The 16,351-nt window shown below is 35.2% G+C and overlaps 1 protein-coding gene and 2 pseudogenes across 1 annotated transcript; 1 reads left to right on the top strand and 2 right to left on the bottom strand.

Moving 5' to 3' along the window:
* Positions 1–293: 293 nt before the first annotated feature.
* On the top strand, positions 294–9,750 carry LOC120180792 (annotated as a pseudogene).
* Positions 9,751–10,082: 332 nt separating this feature from the next.
* Positions 10,083–10,947, bottom strand: LOC120180777 (annotated as a pseudogene).
* Positions 10,948–12,670: 1,723 nt separating this feature from the next.
* LOC120180784 lies at positions 12,671–15,238 on the bottom strand. Its single transcript, XM_039186081.1, has 2 exons — positions 15,094–15,238; positions 12,671–13,199 (listed from the first exon to the last, which is right to left on the bottom strand). The coding sequence occupies exons 1-2, from the start codon at positions 15,158–15,160 to the stop codon at positions 12,700–12,702; spliced, it is 567 nt and encodes a 188-aa protein (XP_039042012.1). The 5' UTR covers positions 15,161–15,238; the 3' UTR covers positions 12,671–12,699.
* Between the last annotated feature and the right edge of the window lie 1,113 nt (positions 15,239–16,351).

Consider the following 16,351-nt stretch of genomic DNA (forward strand, 5'->3'; position numbering starts at 1 on the left):
TATTGACTATTACAACAATGGTGTTTGTATTCGAATATTTCCGCGAGTCCAAAACAGAGCTTGAATTATGGTTTCAAAGGCCAATGGCTTCGGACTGCTCCGAGCTTCGATACCTCGTTAATCCTGTCACAAAGCATGTCGAAAGTGCTGAACAACAGAATCAGGATTAATGTCCAAATCCATTTCTAACACCGTAGATGTTATTTTCATCATTTTCTTTTATATATATATATATATTAATGTAAGTGGCCCAATATAATACATCCAATCTTACCTCATCATCTCACCGAATATCGTACGATCCACACAAGTGCATCATCATCCCCCTGCGCGTTAGCCATTTTCCAGCGTCCCCTGCTAACTTGCACCATCTGGCTTGATCAAAACCTAGCTTCCTCTCCCTGTTGTTTCCCGCTTTGTGAAGACTATTGTCAAGATTTTCAAGCGGCTTCAGGTGGTTCTACAGGTTTCAATTCTTTTTTATTTTATTTCCCCCAATTTATTTGATAGATTTTTAAAGCAATGAATTTGGAATCTTCGCCCTAGAACTTTGGGGTTTTATTTAGTTTCGATTGAAGAAAACCAAGAAACAAGAGAAATCCATGTTTGGAAACGTGTTAGAACAATGGAATCTAGTGATTTAGAGAATTGGGTTTTTATTAATTTTCATGCCTCACTTTGAAAAACTCATGAGCAATGTTCGTTAAGGGTTAATGATTTGATTGGTTTATGTTGTGTTCTTCGTTGTTTAGAATCTTTGTTGTAAATGGAAAATGTTGAAATACCAAAGTGGCTTAAACGGTTGCCATTGGCACCTGAATTCCGGCCGACTGATACGGAGTTTGCTGACCCCATTGCATATATATCAAAGATTGAGAAAGAAGCTGGTTCTTATGGTATATGTAAGATTATCCCACCATTTCCAAAACTGTCGAAAAAGTACGTTTTTAACAATTTGAATAGGTCGCTATCCAATTGTCCGGAATTAGGAAGTGATGTGAATGTTGATTCTGTTTCGAGTTTTGGCGATAGTGGTGGTGATGAAGGGGAAAGAAGGGCGGTGTTTACGACTCGACATCAGAAGCTAGGACAGAGTGGGAAGAGAATGAAAGGGGTTGCTAATAGTCCACTTTGTGGTGCTCAGAAGCAAGTGTGGCAAAGTGGGGCGATTTATACGTTAGAGCAATTTGAATCCAAGTCTAAGACATTGGCAAAGAGTTTACTGGGTGTGCTTAAGGAGGTATCACCGTTGCATATCGAGGGGTTATTTTGGAAGTTGGCTTCAGAGAAGTCTATATATGTGGAATATGCTAATGATGTCCCTGGATCAGGTTTTGGGGAACCAGACGATCAATTTCAGTATTTTCATATGAGGAGGAGGAGGAGGAAGAGGATGTCACATAGGAGGGAAAACTCTGAATTCAAGAAAGACGAGATCGATACTGTAAATAATTCACACAGGGATGAGATTAAAAATACTTCTACTAAAAGTGACTTAGATAAATGTGTAGAAACACCCAATTCATCAATTACATTGTCAACCATGGCATTAGATGGAAGTTCTCATTCTGAAAGAAAGAATGGAAATGCTGGCAATGATATTGAAGGTACCGCTGGTTGGAAGCTATCAAATAGTCCTTGGAATCTTCAAGTGATTACTCGCTCAGCTGGCTCACCTACACGTTTTATGCCTGCTGATATTCCTGGTGTTACTTCTCCCATGGTTTATATTGGTATGTTGTTTAGCTGGTTTGCATGGCATGTTGAAGATCATGAGCTTCATAGCATGAATTTTCTTCATACTGGCTCTTCAAAGACTTGGTATGCCGTTCCTGGAGATCATGCATTTGCTTTTGAGGAAGTTGTCCGCACCGAGGGTTATGGTGGTAACATCGACTGCTTAGGTATGTCACTTTTTTGTCATCTTATATTAGGTCGTTGAGCATTACATCCGGGTGGGATTCAAGAATGTATTGCATGATTTCATTTCATGGTTTATGGATTATAGTAGATATTTTGTTGCCATGATTTCATTTCATCATACATTAGGAACGTTTGACATCTATCGGATGTAATTGATTATTGCAACTTTTATATCTTTCTTGTAACTCAGTTTCAGTATCCTTTATTGACAGCTGCTCTGTCATTACTGGGTGAGAAGACAACTCTTCTATCACCTGAGTTGATTGTCACATCTGGCATTCCTTGTTGTAGGTAAGATGATTTTATTTGTTAGAATAATTGTTTCCTTAGTCTCCCCTGATCCCCTAATGATATTGAACTTGCAGATGTGAGGATGTTAACATCCCATTCTTGGAAAACTTTTGAGGGCTGCTTTGTACTGCAGAGTCTGCGATTTGGTGTTTTCTTCTGAAATTTTGAAGTTCTACTTTATTATGTTGTTTCTTCAGGTTAGTACAGAATCCTGGTGAATTTGTTGTGACTTTTCCGAGAGCCTACCACATAGGATTCAGCCATGGTAATTTCTTTATAGTTGATTTTCTCCTTTATGAGAATTTCATCAACTGTGCAAATATTAAATAAACATGCCTTATTCAAGAAAACTGTTTCTTTTAATAGGCACACATTTTAGCTTAACATCTTGTAAGAATGGATAGAGAGGTTCTAATAGGGGTAAATTATCTGAAAATTCTAGGCATGGCGTAACAAATGTGTTTATATTTGGGAAATTTTGAGGCTCCAAATGGGATTGATAAGTTTCACTTCCTTTGTCAGTTTTGGAAATTAATGACTAGTAATTATGAGAAAAATAGTTCTCTTTTTCCCTTCTAAATTTTCTTCCTTCTGGACAAGAACTAAAAGGGAGGGGACGGGGAAGAATTTCATTGTCAATGCATTTTGGTCTAGGTTGGGTGGGGGATGAGGCTATCTATTTATCATTAGTGAGCAAGGTCTTGCTGATGATGATCTCATTAATGACTCATTTTAAAAGGCTATCTATTTATCGTTAATGATCACGTTTAAAGGTATTTAAAATGAGTTCTGATGGTGGACTTCATATGTGAAAAGATCCTTATGATGTATGTGATTTTACCATGGAACTAGAATTAGGACCAACTAGAAGTTATCTGTGTGTACCAATGTTTCATAAACCACCACAAAGCGGAAGGGCCTTTTTAGTGTGGTCATCATAAACCTACATCTGAATATTGTCTCAGACTATGTTGCTTCGCTTCTTCATTGTTTTTGAAGTCCCAATGTCCAATGCATATCCACACATATTTATGGAGATATGATCCTCCCTGGACCATCCAAACACATTGAAATCTGTGAAAAAAATTGAGCATACATTTACTGTGGATTTTGTTATCTCTTTCTAATTCTCATCGTTTGCCGTGGTCAACTGTTATACTAAACAGGTTTTAATTGCGGGGAAGCTGCAAACTTTCGAACTCCACAGTGGCTTCAAGTCGGTAAAGAAGCTTCTGTGCGTAGAGCGGCTATGAACCATCTTCCAATGCTTTCTCATCAGCAGCTGTTATAGCTTTTGACCATGTCTTTTGTGTCAAGGTCAGTTTGTACTTATCTAAGCAAAGCATGGACTGAAGTTATGCCATATCTGTTAGTTCGGAAATCTGGCACTATGAAGATCTATATTATTGATATTTCTTTGCTCAATGGATGAGGGCTACCTGATGCAAACATCATGTCAAGATTTGAAACAGTGGGCCTACAGGCAGCTGTTTCTGTTTCTAATTTAAAGTTAATAAATTTAAGGCTCTGTATAGCAATATGCTATGTTGCTCCAACTCTTTATAGTAGTTGAGTACTTGTGTTTGAAACCTATGTGTTAAGTTGTCAGGACAATCTGTATGAAAAATTATGGTATTGATTTTGTTTATACGGTTTAATCAACTGCAGTTAATCCCTAATAACTCACCAATTATGCCATCTTGTTTTTTTTAATTGTTTTATTTTTTTATAACAATTTTAGACACAAAATGAATTGTGTATTTAGAACAATCTGTAACCAAAATTATGGCATTATTTTTTACCTTTAATCAACTGCAGTTAATCCATAACTCACTAATTATGCCATTTTTTTTAATATCAAGCTTAATGAGCATAAATCTTTGTAGTTCTTTGCATTATTTTTCTGAATCTGGTTGTAATAATATCTATTGAGCTGTCTCGTTTCTCAAGTCTGTTTCACTTAATTTGTTTCCATTCCAGGATACCAAGATCCTTGCTTCCTGGTGCTTGCAGTTCTCGTCTGAGAGATCGCTTGAAGGAAGAACGAGAGGTGTTAATAAAGAAGGCATTTATAGAAGATTTGTTAACCGAAAATAAATTGTTATCTCTTCTTCTAAAAGGAGAATCGACTTATCGTGCAATAATGTGGGACCCTTTGTTACTTCGTTATACGAGCAAAGATTCCGAATTGCCCAGTGGAACTGCTACAGATTCTATGATGCTGCAAGAAAATATTGCTGACATTCACATTGAAGACAAATCTGATCAAAAGAATCTCTTAGATGAGATGAGCTTCTACATGGAAAATATAAACTATTTATATTCTAATGATGACGATTTGACATGTGATTTACAAGTTGATTCGGAGACATTGGCTTGTGTGGCTTGCGGAATTCTAGGTTATCCATTTATGTCTGTAGTACAACCATCTGAGGGAGCAATGATGAACCATCTGCGAATCATGTTTCAAGTCAAGGTCCAACAGTCTTGGAAAGTAATTCTTGCCGTGTTAAGGGCTCAGTTTTGGGTATGGGATCCCTTTCTCATAAATTTTTGTTTCTCAAGTTTATCAACAGTTCATTTCTGACTTAATGCTGTCCATCACTCAAATTGTCGCATATATGGTCTGATTATTTTCCCGTGAGTTAAATATCTGTTGCCCTAAACTTGGAGGTTAGAACCTATATCTTAATTTTTCTTAAAGTACTTATATATGGACTTGGATATGATATGCTGGATACATACTTATGTCCTACACTCACACCCAACTCCAGTAGTAACATAGGTTGGATGTGCATTGATTTTCTAATATTCAGGTTTATGGAAGAGGGTTGAATGTTTTTGATTGAGGCTATAGTTGTTTTCACATAAAAAAATGAAGGCATTTATTTGAACCAGAGAAGTTTGTTTCACTATCTTTTCAGGCTTCTCAAATGATTATAAAAGTAAATCTATTACTTTATTCTGCAGACAATCTCAGTCATGTTGCAGATCTATCATTCCTTCAAAGGATTCACCATTACCATCAATAACTAAGTTTTCCAAAGGATGGAACACGTGTAATAAATATTTGAGACCTCGTATTTTCTGCCTGGAGCATGCTGTTCAAGTTGATGAGCTTTTGCATGGTGGAGCAAAAATGCTGGTAATTTGCCATTCAGGTAAGATTGACTTTAGATCTGTCTGCCCCATTATTCTGAACATCAAATCTACATTTAGGCTACATTCTTGTCGTTATCAGCAACAGGTCAAAAACTAGAAAAGAAAAGCAAACCCATGGGGTGAGTACCCATTCCTGACATCCGTTTCTGCATCAGACATGGACACAAATGTGGAGATATTCATATGATCTTCTAATGATCCTCCAAATACATGAAAATTTGTTTAAAAAAACTTGAACCCATCCCTGTTAGACTCATACCCGTAGCTGAATCACCCAAGTCTGCGTTAACATGTTAAAATTAGATAACAATGGAAATAGAAGAACTAGAAAAGAACTGTAATTTTCACTTGTGTTTCATTGACAATCAAATACAGTCTTTTATAGCCTACAAGAGTGTTCAACTATTTTGGAATATTAACATAAACTAGGAAATTATTCCTTAATCCATTGCCAGATTTTTTAGGGTTATGTCTTCTTAAAAACCGGGTCAAAAAATCTGTCAGGTTTTGTCAACATAACATAGTTCTGTAATTGTAATATTTGCTTCTATCTGCTATTCAACCATTTCATATATTTTCTTCTTTGTTGTAGTTTTGAAATAGTTCTTTACATCTTTTTTCTTATCTGTCAGATTATCAGAAAATAAAGGCACATGCAATACCGATTGCGGACATTCCTTTCAATTACAATGATGTTCCGCTAGATGCTGCTCCATCCGAGGAGGATCTAAATTTGATCAATTTTGCAGTTGATGATGAACATGATGAAATTTGGGAAGACTGGACCTCCGAACTTGGTGTTAACTTGCGGTACTGTCTCAAAGTCCGAAAAAATTCTCCATTTAAGCAGGTTCAGCATGCACTACCATTGAGTGGTCTTTTTTCTGATAAATACATCAGTTTGGATTTATTAAACGTAAAATGGAAGTTGTGAAAATCCCGTTCAAAAGGCAAGTTAAACCATCCATCACCATCCAAACGGCATAGAAGTGTCAAAATGAAAGTAGATGAAATATTGGTAGAAAAGCTCGATAGCAACATTTCTAATTATGGGCAGAAAATTATTCTGTATTCAAGAAGGAAAAAAGGAAAACCGGATTATTCAACCGGAGCTGGTGGGGGCAGTGAAATGTTGAAGAATGACTTGCCAAGAGAAGATTTGGCTGCTTCAAGTAAACTTCCTGATGAACATGGTGGAAATAAATCCAAGATAAATACCAGAAGTGAGTCAATTCGGAGACAACTTGAGATCCTGACTACCTCAGTGGTAGAAAAGGACCAAAACAAAATTTTGGAGGACTTGAATCTGGATGATCAAACTCGGAGCTTGATAGCTCGTGCTAGTTCTCAAAAGAAAAGCGTTATCAAGCTTATGGAGAGTAACAGTAAGAGTGATGAGATTTCTCCAGCCGACAATGGTTCAAAATGCTGCATTTTTGCAGATGATGAAAGATATGTGGAGAACCCTGCCATTGCTACTGAGGTTTGCAATCCACTTTCTGAAGGACAGAGTGAGGCACTGGCTTCTGGTTATGGTTTGATAAATCTTGGTAACTCGGCAAGTTCTCATTTTGCTCGGCGATGGGGTGGAAGATTTGATCAAGGATTGGAGGACATAACTGCTCCAAAAATTTCCATAAACTCATGTATGACGTCTGAGAATGAAGTGCAGCAAGAAACTGAAGCTACCAGCAGAAATAACTGCAGGGCAATGTTAAGATCTGAATATCCGAAGGAGCCCTTTGCTGCAGAAGATTCTTGTGACAATACAATTTCTGAGAATAGAGAACAGGAGCAGGAAATCCAGATTAATGCAAGCAAGGAAGGGCTTCTATCTGGTTCTGTCATGCCTAGGGGAATTGATCGGTCTGCTAATCTATCTGTTGAATATTCCACAATTTCCAAGAATCCTTGTGCCAAAGAAGATTGGCATACTAATGTGACCTTAGATGTTGAAGTATTGCATGAAACTCGAGCTACAAAAAGAACCGCTGAGGATGAAGTTATAACTGGTTCCAATTTGCCAATACAAGAAAAGCAGCCTACTCACTTGGTGATAGAAGCTTGCTCTGAGGTTCACCAAGATAGCAATTCTCGGGAGAAGCTGTGTGATGCTGCAACAGCAGATGAAGAAATTGTTTCTTGCTGTCATAGTCCTATAAATCAGACTATAATCGCAACCCAAAAACTACTCAAGAACAAATAGAGAGATTCATACTACCGGGAATGCAAATGATGGCGGGGAAGGTTGTTCATCTTCAGAGAACGAAGATCACGAGTCTGTTATGGCAGATTGCAAGCCAAGTGCCATCTATGGAAGAAAGAGGAAAAGAGAACTGGAAGGAACACTTGAAAAAGTTGGTGGTGGTGGCTTTATTAGAAGTCCATGTGAAGGGTTGAGGCCGAGGGATCGGAAAGATGCAACCAGCAGTCTTGATGCATGTAAATCATCTTCTGAGGGGATGCCAACAAAAGAGATGAGGAAATCCTCAGGTGGCGTTTGGTTAGATGAAATCCCTTGAAATTGGTGAGAATTGGAATCTAATTCTATCACTTTCTCATGTTTGGTTCAAGTTTTTCAATGAAATTGGAATCCCTGATGGAATTCAATTCCAACAAATGAGGGAAAGTGAATTCCATCCAAAAATAGATGGAATTTAATTTCCTTGTTAGAGAGAATTGAAATTTGAGCATACTAATCTCATCAATCCTTTGGTAACTTATTCATATATTGAATAAAAATATTTTTTTATTATTTCGGTCGGGTCGGTTTCTAATTTATATATTCAGATCGGGTCGGATCGGATCGGATTTTTTTAAGTGTGATATTCGGGTCGGGTTCGAGTTTAGGGTGAAAAAACCGGGCCGACCCGAAAATATATATAATTCAGGTCGGATCGGATTAAGTCACTTTTTTTATTAAATAAAAATATATTTTTATTATTTCGGGTCGAGTCGGGTTGGATTTTTAATTCATATATTTGGGTCGGGTCGGATGAAATTTTATTTTGTTCGGGTCGGTTTTTTAAGTGATATTCGGGTTGAGTCGGGTCGGATTTTTTTAAGTGTGATATTCGAGTTGAGTTGGGTCGGATTTTTTAAAATTTGATATTCGGGTCTGGTCGGGTTCGGATTTAGGGTAAAAAAATCGGACCGACCCGAAAAAAATATATAATTTTACCTTATATATTTATGAATAATTACAATAATACCCCTCTATATATAATTTGTTTTCAATTAAGTCAATGTTTTTATTGAATAAAAATAATTTTTTTATTATTTTGAGTTGTGTCGGGTCGAGTTTCTAATTCATATATTGAATAAAAATAGTTTTTGGTATATTTTTTTGTAACTAATTAACATACTCCGATTGGAATGTATCGAAATATTGCTCTATCTTTTAGTAACTTATTAACATATTTTGATTACGATGATTTTAACTTATAATGTTTATTAGTATTATTTTTATAATTTATTGAAATGAATAATTAATCAATAAAATGAAAATTTAATATTTTTTTAATTTTTTATAATATATTACTACATGTAAGTTGTAAAATAAACTAAAATAAAGTAAAAAAAAAGAATGGTAATTTTGTTATTTTACATTACTGAAATCAAATTTATCTGACATGTCTGCGAACTAAACATAATATGAAATTGGATTCCAATTTCATTTCCTGTCAATCAAATAGAATATGGAATTGGATTCTAATTCGTACAGATTTCAATTCCTTTACAGATTTTAATTCTCTCATACACATTTCAGCGAATCAAACGCTACCTCAGTTCATTCCTAGGGTAAGAAAACAATAAGAAAAGGGTCTCATGGATGTGACCTGAAAGGCTGCCATATGAGTTTCGAGACAAAGGACGAGTTGAGGTTGCACAAACGGAATCGGTGTCCGTACGATGGCTGTGGAAAGAAATTCCGTTCCCACAAATATGCAATCCTTCATCTACGAGTCCATGATGATGATAGGCCCCTCGAGTGCCCATGGAAAGGTTGTTCCATGTCATTCAAGTGGGCATGGGCTAGGACTGAGCATATACGGGAGCACCGGAGAACGCCCATACAAGTGCAAGGTTGAAGGCTGTGGCCTTTCTTTCAGGTTTGTGTCTGATTTTAGCCGGCATAGACGAAAAACCGGGCATTCTGTGGACTTGTCACCCTGAAAGTTTGCCATTATGGTTAGGCTTCATCTGTAATGCACCAGGGCATGAGTTCTGGGGCCGTAACAGGTCTACCAAACTCGAAGATTCTGATTAGGCATAGGTTAGGACTAAACTGATCCTTTTGTAGATTGGCATTCTCCAAACATTTGAATGCTATTAAGAGTGGAAGATCCTTCTCCGCTTCTGTTTCCTGTCATTTGTGTTATGACAATACTTTCTGGTAGAAATTAATTACTCCCCGATTTTTCATTTTTTTCAACACATAATTCAGATGTAAATTATGTAAGATTATGATCCTCCAAAAGAATATTCAACTGATTGTTCATTAATTAGTTTTGAGTTAGTTTTATAAGCAATTTAATTTATTAATAATGAAAATTTCATGAAATTAATTTGCTAATGATAAAAGTTCAGTCCGATAAAAAATAAAACTCTGAATTAAATCCATTTTTCATTTAAAAAGCAGATGGGCAAAAGATCACAGTAAATCTACACACAAACTTCTGAAACAAGCAAATACAAATATAAGCTGAAACATTAAAACCAAAAAAAAAAAACCTTCTGAAGATTATCTTTCTGTCTTTGATTAACTGAGAATCCAACTAAACACACACAGAAACTCCGCCATTTATTTCACTCACATATAACAGCTAAACATTGGCATTCTGATAAGCTTGAAGATGAATACCGGTAAGCCTGCAAATCCTACATTCAGGCAAGACTTGAACACCCATTTGTTCATAAAACTTAATGGCATTTACATTCCAATCCTAAACCATCCATTCAACTCTCCCGTACCCCATTTTCACCGCCTGCTTCGCCACCGCCGACAGCAACGTTTTCCCAAACCCTTTCCTCCGATAGCATTCCCTGACGAACAAGTCATCAATATAAAAACCTGGTTTCCCCAGAAATGTCGAGTAGTTTGGGAAAAACAACGAACCCAACGATTGTAACTTGATCATTTCCATAATGACCCGCAAAAGCATCTTTTTCAGGGTCGTCTAAGGGGAGGTCGAAGTAGAAAGTTTTCTCTATGGGGGCGAAAGAGGGGGAAGGGGAAAAGGAAAGTTCGAGGAGGAAAATTGTGAAGGACTGGAAAGCAGGGGAGTTGAAAAGGGTGGAAGAGAGGGAGGATTCCGTGGCGTTGAAGAGGTGGGTCAGCTTTTCAAAGACGGCCATTTGGTGGATTAGTTTGTGGATGAAAGGGACGTCTAAAGGGGTGGCTAGGCGGATCCTAGTGAACACAGGGCGGCCTATCGGGGTCGTTCCCGAGGGAGCCATGGATGGGTCCGGGACATCGGATGATGGCGGCGGTGGAGCTGCGGCTGCCATTGGATTCGGAGGTGTTCGTGAGTGAAAAGAGAAGTGAAAATTTTGGAGGGCTCTAGAGCGTGCGATGTGGGGATTTTAGGGAAGGAATTTGTAAGCGGTGGGTTTTGTGATGAATATGTAATTTTAGTGAAACAAAAAGGGTATTTGTCACAACATATTTTAAATAAAAATAAAAAAACTTAAAAACGTTAACAGAATTATAATAACAGTAAACTACATATTTAGTCACCCACCTATTTCACCGTTTCGTTTTGGTCATTAAACTAATTTTTTCAAAACCATACCTAACGTTATGTCTTAATTTCATTTTAATCACTCACCGTATTGATGTGTTACCACAACATAATGGCACATCATCATTAAAAATTTATCATGTCAATAGTATTATTTATTTATTTAATGAAAAGTGATCAAAGCAGAATTAAAACATAATACTAAGCATTATTTTGATAAAACAAATAGTTTGATTACCAAAATGAAAATGAGAGAATAAGTGGAATACTAAATAAGTAATGTAACCTATAATAAATTATGAAAGAAAAGAGAAAAAATAAATTTCCAGCAAATTTCAGCTTTTCATTGGAACCGAGGTTGACCTATGAACCGTCGAGGTTTTTTTTATGGGTAAACGATACCTATGACCACTTAATTATCATCTCTTTTCACTTTGATCATCTATCTTTTAATTTTGTCGATTATATTATCTAATTATTTAATTGTTATTAATCAAGCTACTTGACATTAACATTTAACATAGAATGTGACGTAGGAGTTAAAAACTTGATATAATTACATATTTGGTCATTATTACTTACATATTAGATCAATTTAGTCATAATTTTAATAAATTAAAATAAATTTAACCCTCAAATCATATGGTATCATAGATCACTGCTTCCAATTGTCGAATAAATTAAAATAAATTGATAGAATGTATTAAAATAAGAATAGATTTAATCCTCTAATCAAATGGTGACACGTGGCTTTACATTTGACATCAGTAACACGTGGTACCATTTGATTTAAGGATTAAACTTATTTTATTTTTTATTAAAATGAAGATCAAATTGATAGAATATGTAAATAACAGTAACCAAATGTATAGTTATACCAAATTTTTTTAACTAGCATGTCACATTCTCCGTTAAATGTTAACGTCAAATGACTTAATTGATTACAATTAAATAATTAGATGATTTGATTGATAAAAATTGTCATAGGTATAATTTACCTTTTTCAATGTAGCGGTTTTGTATTTCCGTTGATGTCGTGTCTTCGTAATAAATTTAAAATTTAATATCGTATGCAATTTTTGAAAATTTGGTATTTGAAAAATTATTCAAATATAATTTAATGATTTTTTATTTTATAAAAACAATGACAAATAAGACATTTATTTAAAAAATTTCGTTATAACACATTCTATTAGGATGAGTTAAGAGCAATAGATGCACCGAATGGCAAGATTTTTCCAACCTTTTTTCTTAAGAGAGAGAAATTACCTCCAATTGTGAAATGATTTGTTGTTTTACTGGACAATCTTGCGCAAAATGCTCTACAAATCACATCAGGTTGGCAATAGCAATCTTTCGGTGTAAGATTTTGAATTTTTTTTCTCTTCATATTTCTAGTTCATAGATAATCAAAGAAACGTGGTAGGTTATAATTTAACTAAAAATCAAATGACATTTTTGTTACATTAAACAAATATATTTCTAGTTCAGATGTAAATGATCTAAAATACATTGTTCAAGTTTGGTGTTCCTTTAATAAACAAGACTCAGAAATCTCATCACTTTTATATTTCCCTTTTTAAATGGCTCCCTTTCCAGCTAAATCATCGAGAGTTAGATTCAGGGTATCAACAGAGCCTTTCTTCACTTCTTCGCCACGAGCAGCTAGATAATCCTCTATGCTTCCGGGTTCACCAAACCACCCAAGCCGATCGGCGATCAGATGTAAATTATTACACCCTCCACATCTTGCCACCACCACACCTTTCTCATACGATTCACGGCAAGCTGTCTTAACAGATCGTGTTTCACAGACTTTGCACGTAAATATCATCGCAAGATCGTGCCTTACCGATGTTTTCAAGTTAGATATGGCAGTATGCTTCACGGCAGAACCGTTCGTCTCAGAAGGTACATTAGCCAAGCAAGAAGCAGGATTTACACTGTCAGCTTCTCGAATCTCGGTGTTATCATTAGCCTGGCCGGAAGGATCGGGTTGATTCTGGAGCCATCTTCTAAAAAAGTCATACCTAGTGCCCAAGGATACACTTGCAGAGGATGGTGCTGGTGAAGGAGGTTCTGTCAGCAAAGAGTCGACACTCAGAACTAGAAAGGCAAAAAGAATTGCAACCTATGGTCTCCGAATCTTCATTTCTCTTATAAGTACCCAAGTCCAACACATTTTAGGACAAGAGTACTGGGATGTGACCACCCCTAAAGAGCCTCTTTTTATATGGAAAAACTTAAACAACTGAACACATCCGTGTCAGACATATATCCGTATCCGGCACTCACCCCCATGTTTGAGTAACATAGATTGTATGGTACCAGGACCGACATGTGCAACTGCTAATGCAATGAGTTTGTGCCTAGTTCACTATCACAAAATGGAAAGTCATGCAAGTTGGCAGCCAGTCACAAATCAAGTTAGATCTCACCATCTCTGAAATTTTACAGACCTTCAATCTTTGCACAAGCATCGAAGTAATATATATACGCACATATATATGTACATGTATGAACTCAAATTTATATTCCAATATTTTTTTCATACATTGTGGGCAAAAATGGGAAGGGAGGGGGTATAAGCTTATGTTACTCAGACCCGAGTGTGAGTGTCAAACACTCATCCGAAATGGGTACATTCATTGTTTTGAAGATTTATATATTTGGAGACTCCGTGCATCAACTATAAGTGTCAAACATTGGTACATCAAGAAAAAGGAAGAGTAACATAGGTTATAGGCTATGGCCAATGTGTATAACTTTCTTGGCATAACTAATGACAAAAGAAAAGAAGGCCTAAATTCTCATCGATCAGAAGACTTTAAAGTTTAAACATGACAACGAACATACATAATCACTTCATTATCCACTACTAAATCATTAACTTGTTTTGATTTTCAGCTGTCATTCCTCAAGGGAATCTACTAAATGCGTAGGATTGACAAAACCATGGAAACCCCTTTAATTCAGCTAGAAAACATCCTTCCAAAGAAAACATCAGTCTGTTACACTAAAATAATTATTACCATCTCAACTCCCCGAAAATATTCTAACGCAGAAGAACTAAACCTTAAACTCTGAACAGCTAGTTCTCATCAAAATCGTTAGCACTAGATCTTTGAATGAAAGTCCCGGTGAAATTTTCTAAATAACAGATTCCTACTTTATTTGCATAAGCAAAGATTTGAATTTTGATTGGTGAAACCAGCCAATGAGCTAAATACAATGAACCATTTAGGCCCCTAGCTGTAAAGAAGTGTCTATGTACAACACCTGCATCTATACAATTCAGAACTAGTAATTGGTTTGAATTATTTCCTTCATAACGTATAAGCTAACATTTGCATAAATCGAACTTAGATTCATCACAATCACACCTGTATTCACAATTCCCTGGCATTAAACTACTCAAACCTTTAGTTTTATATCCTCTATCCTGCTATGCTATCATATAACAAGACATGCTTCCCACTGAAATACCCGTGTCACCCATGTACTTGATACATAAATGACCCTCTAGCTCTAAGGAACCTCTCTAAATACATGGGAAAACTAGTAAAAATTGAGCATGCATATACCGGACTAGTACCTATGTCCAAAACTCACACCCGAATTCGAATAATATAGCTGCTAACTGTTCTATCTTACCATACTGTTTTGAAAACATCGTATCAGGAAAAAAATTCACAGCACAAGAAAAGATCAAGATTTTCAATCTATTTCAATGCCTTTCATTTCAAAACATGCTAAAAAATGCAAGACGGGGAAAACCAAAAGTTTATCTTTAGAAATAATACAAACCCAAATTTTCTATTGATTGGAAGTGCTGACACAAAGCCAAAGCAACCCCCAAGGCCCCAATTTGTAGAGTTACATTAAACCACACCACAGTTTCAGCTCATATAAATAAAACCCTAGTAAGAGAAACAGAGAAAGATAAAACTAATGTAAATAAATAAGAATTCACCTTTGAAAAGAGAGGTTTGAGGCTGATTTCGAGCAAGAAGAGAAAGAAGCCGCCGAAACTGAGGCATCTTTAGCCGAAAGACGCGAGAGAACGGTTTGAACCCGACGAATCCGAATTTGGAATCAGGGTTTTATTGAAATGAGCTTTTAGAGGTGTAAAAACCCTACAAAGTCTAAAAAAAAGTCTCTAAATTCTTTTTATATCTAATTAAATTTTTATAATGAAAATTAAATTAATAAAATATTTGAATAATAATAATAATAAAATAATAATACTCTGTTACATTAATTGATATAATATTTTAACATAAAGAAAACATTAACTTGAAATCATGTAACAAAAAATGACGTTATAATGAATCTAAATTTAACAAAACAAATAAATAATGGTCTTAGCTTAGCTATGGATGATTAAATTCTACTCATAAATCGAAAGATTTTGTAGATGCTTATTGGCATGTAGTTAAGGTAAGTTTTCTTGCATGAATATTTATCTACAGTGTGTTTAGTCATGCTGGGATTCATTATAAGATATTGTCAAAATATATTAAATGGGCTTCACAAATATTTACTTTTTAAATAATTCGAGATAATTTTCGTAGATATTTTACTTCAATAATTCATCTAACTGTCATTTTTGTAGTTGTAATAATTCATGTATGCCTTTTTTTTAACTCTTTAATGACTCATTATTTTTATATTATTTTTTATAATAGACTGAACGATTATAAGATAATATATATTTAGGATCGTTTTAAATTGAATTAAGATCAATCAAAATTTGGGCTTGATTCGAGTATTAAAATTTTAAGATTTTGAATTAAATAATTTTGAGATCCTAGATTAATCGTAGAAATTAATCTTAATAAGCTCAAATTTAAATATAAAATCATATGAAAATTGAAAATTACAGTTTACTTATATAAAAAATAGAATAAATGACATTATACAATTGCAAAAGCAATATGTAGTGTCAAATCTTCTAACACGTTCTTACAATTTTCTTACATCTATGTTCTAATAGTTTGGAGTGATTATAAAGTAATATATGTTTATAATTTTCTCAACTATTAATAATGTGTACACACCATGCAGACATAACTGCTCGGATCCAAGATCCTTAGAGAGAATAATATTCTCTTTTACTACTAAGACTACTTGATGAGTTCATAAAGGTTAAATATTTAAAGAATTAGAAATGTTTGAATAGTATATTTTGAAGTTATAGGTTGTTGTCCGATGGGAGTTGTCGTATCTTG

The sequence above is a fragment of the Hibiscus syriacus genome, unplaced genomic scaffold, assembly GCF_006381635.1.
Source record: "Hibiscus syriacus cultivar Baekdansim isolate YM2019G1 unplaced genomic scaffold, ASM638163v2 tig00112501_pilon, whole genome shotgun sequence".
NCBI lineage: Eukaryota > Viridiplantae > Streptophyta > Magnoliopsida > Malvales > Malvaceae > Hibiscus > Hibiscus syriacus.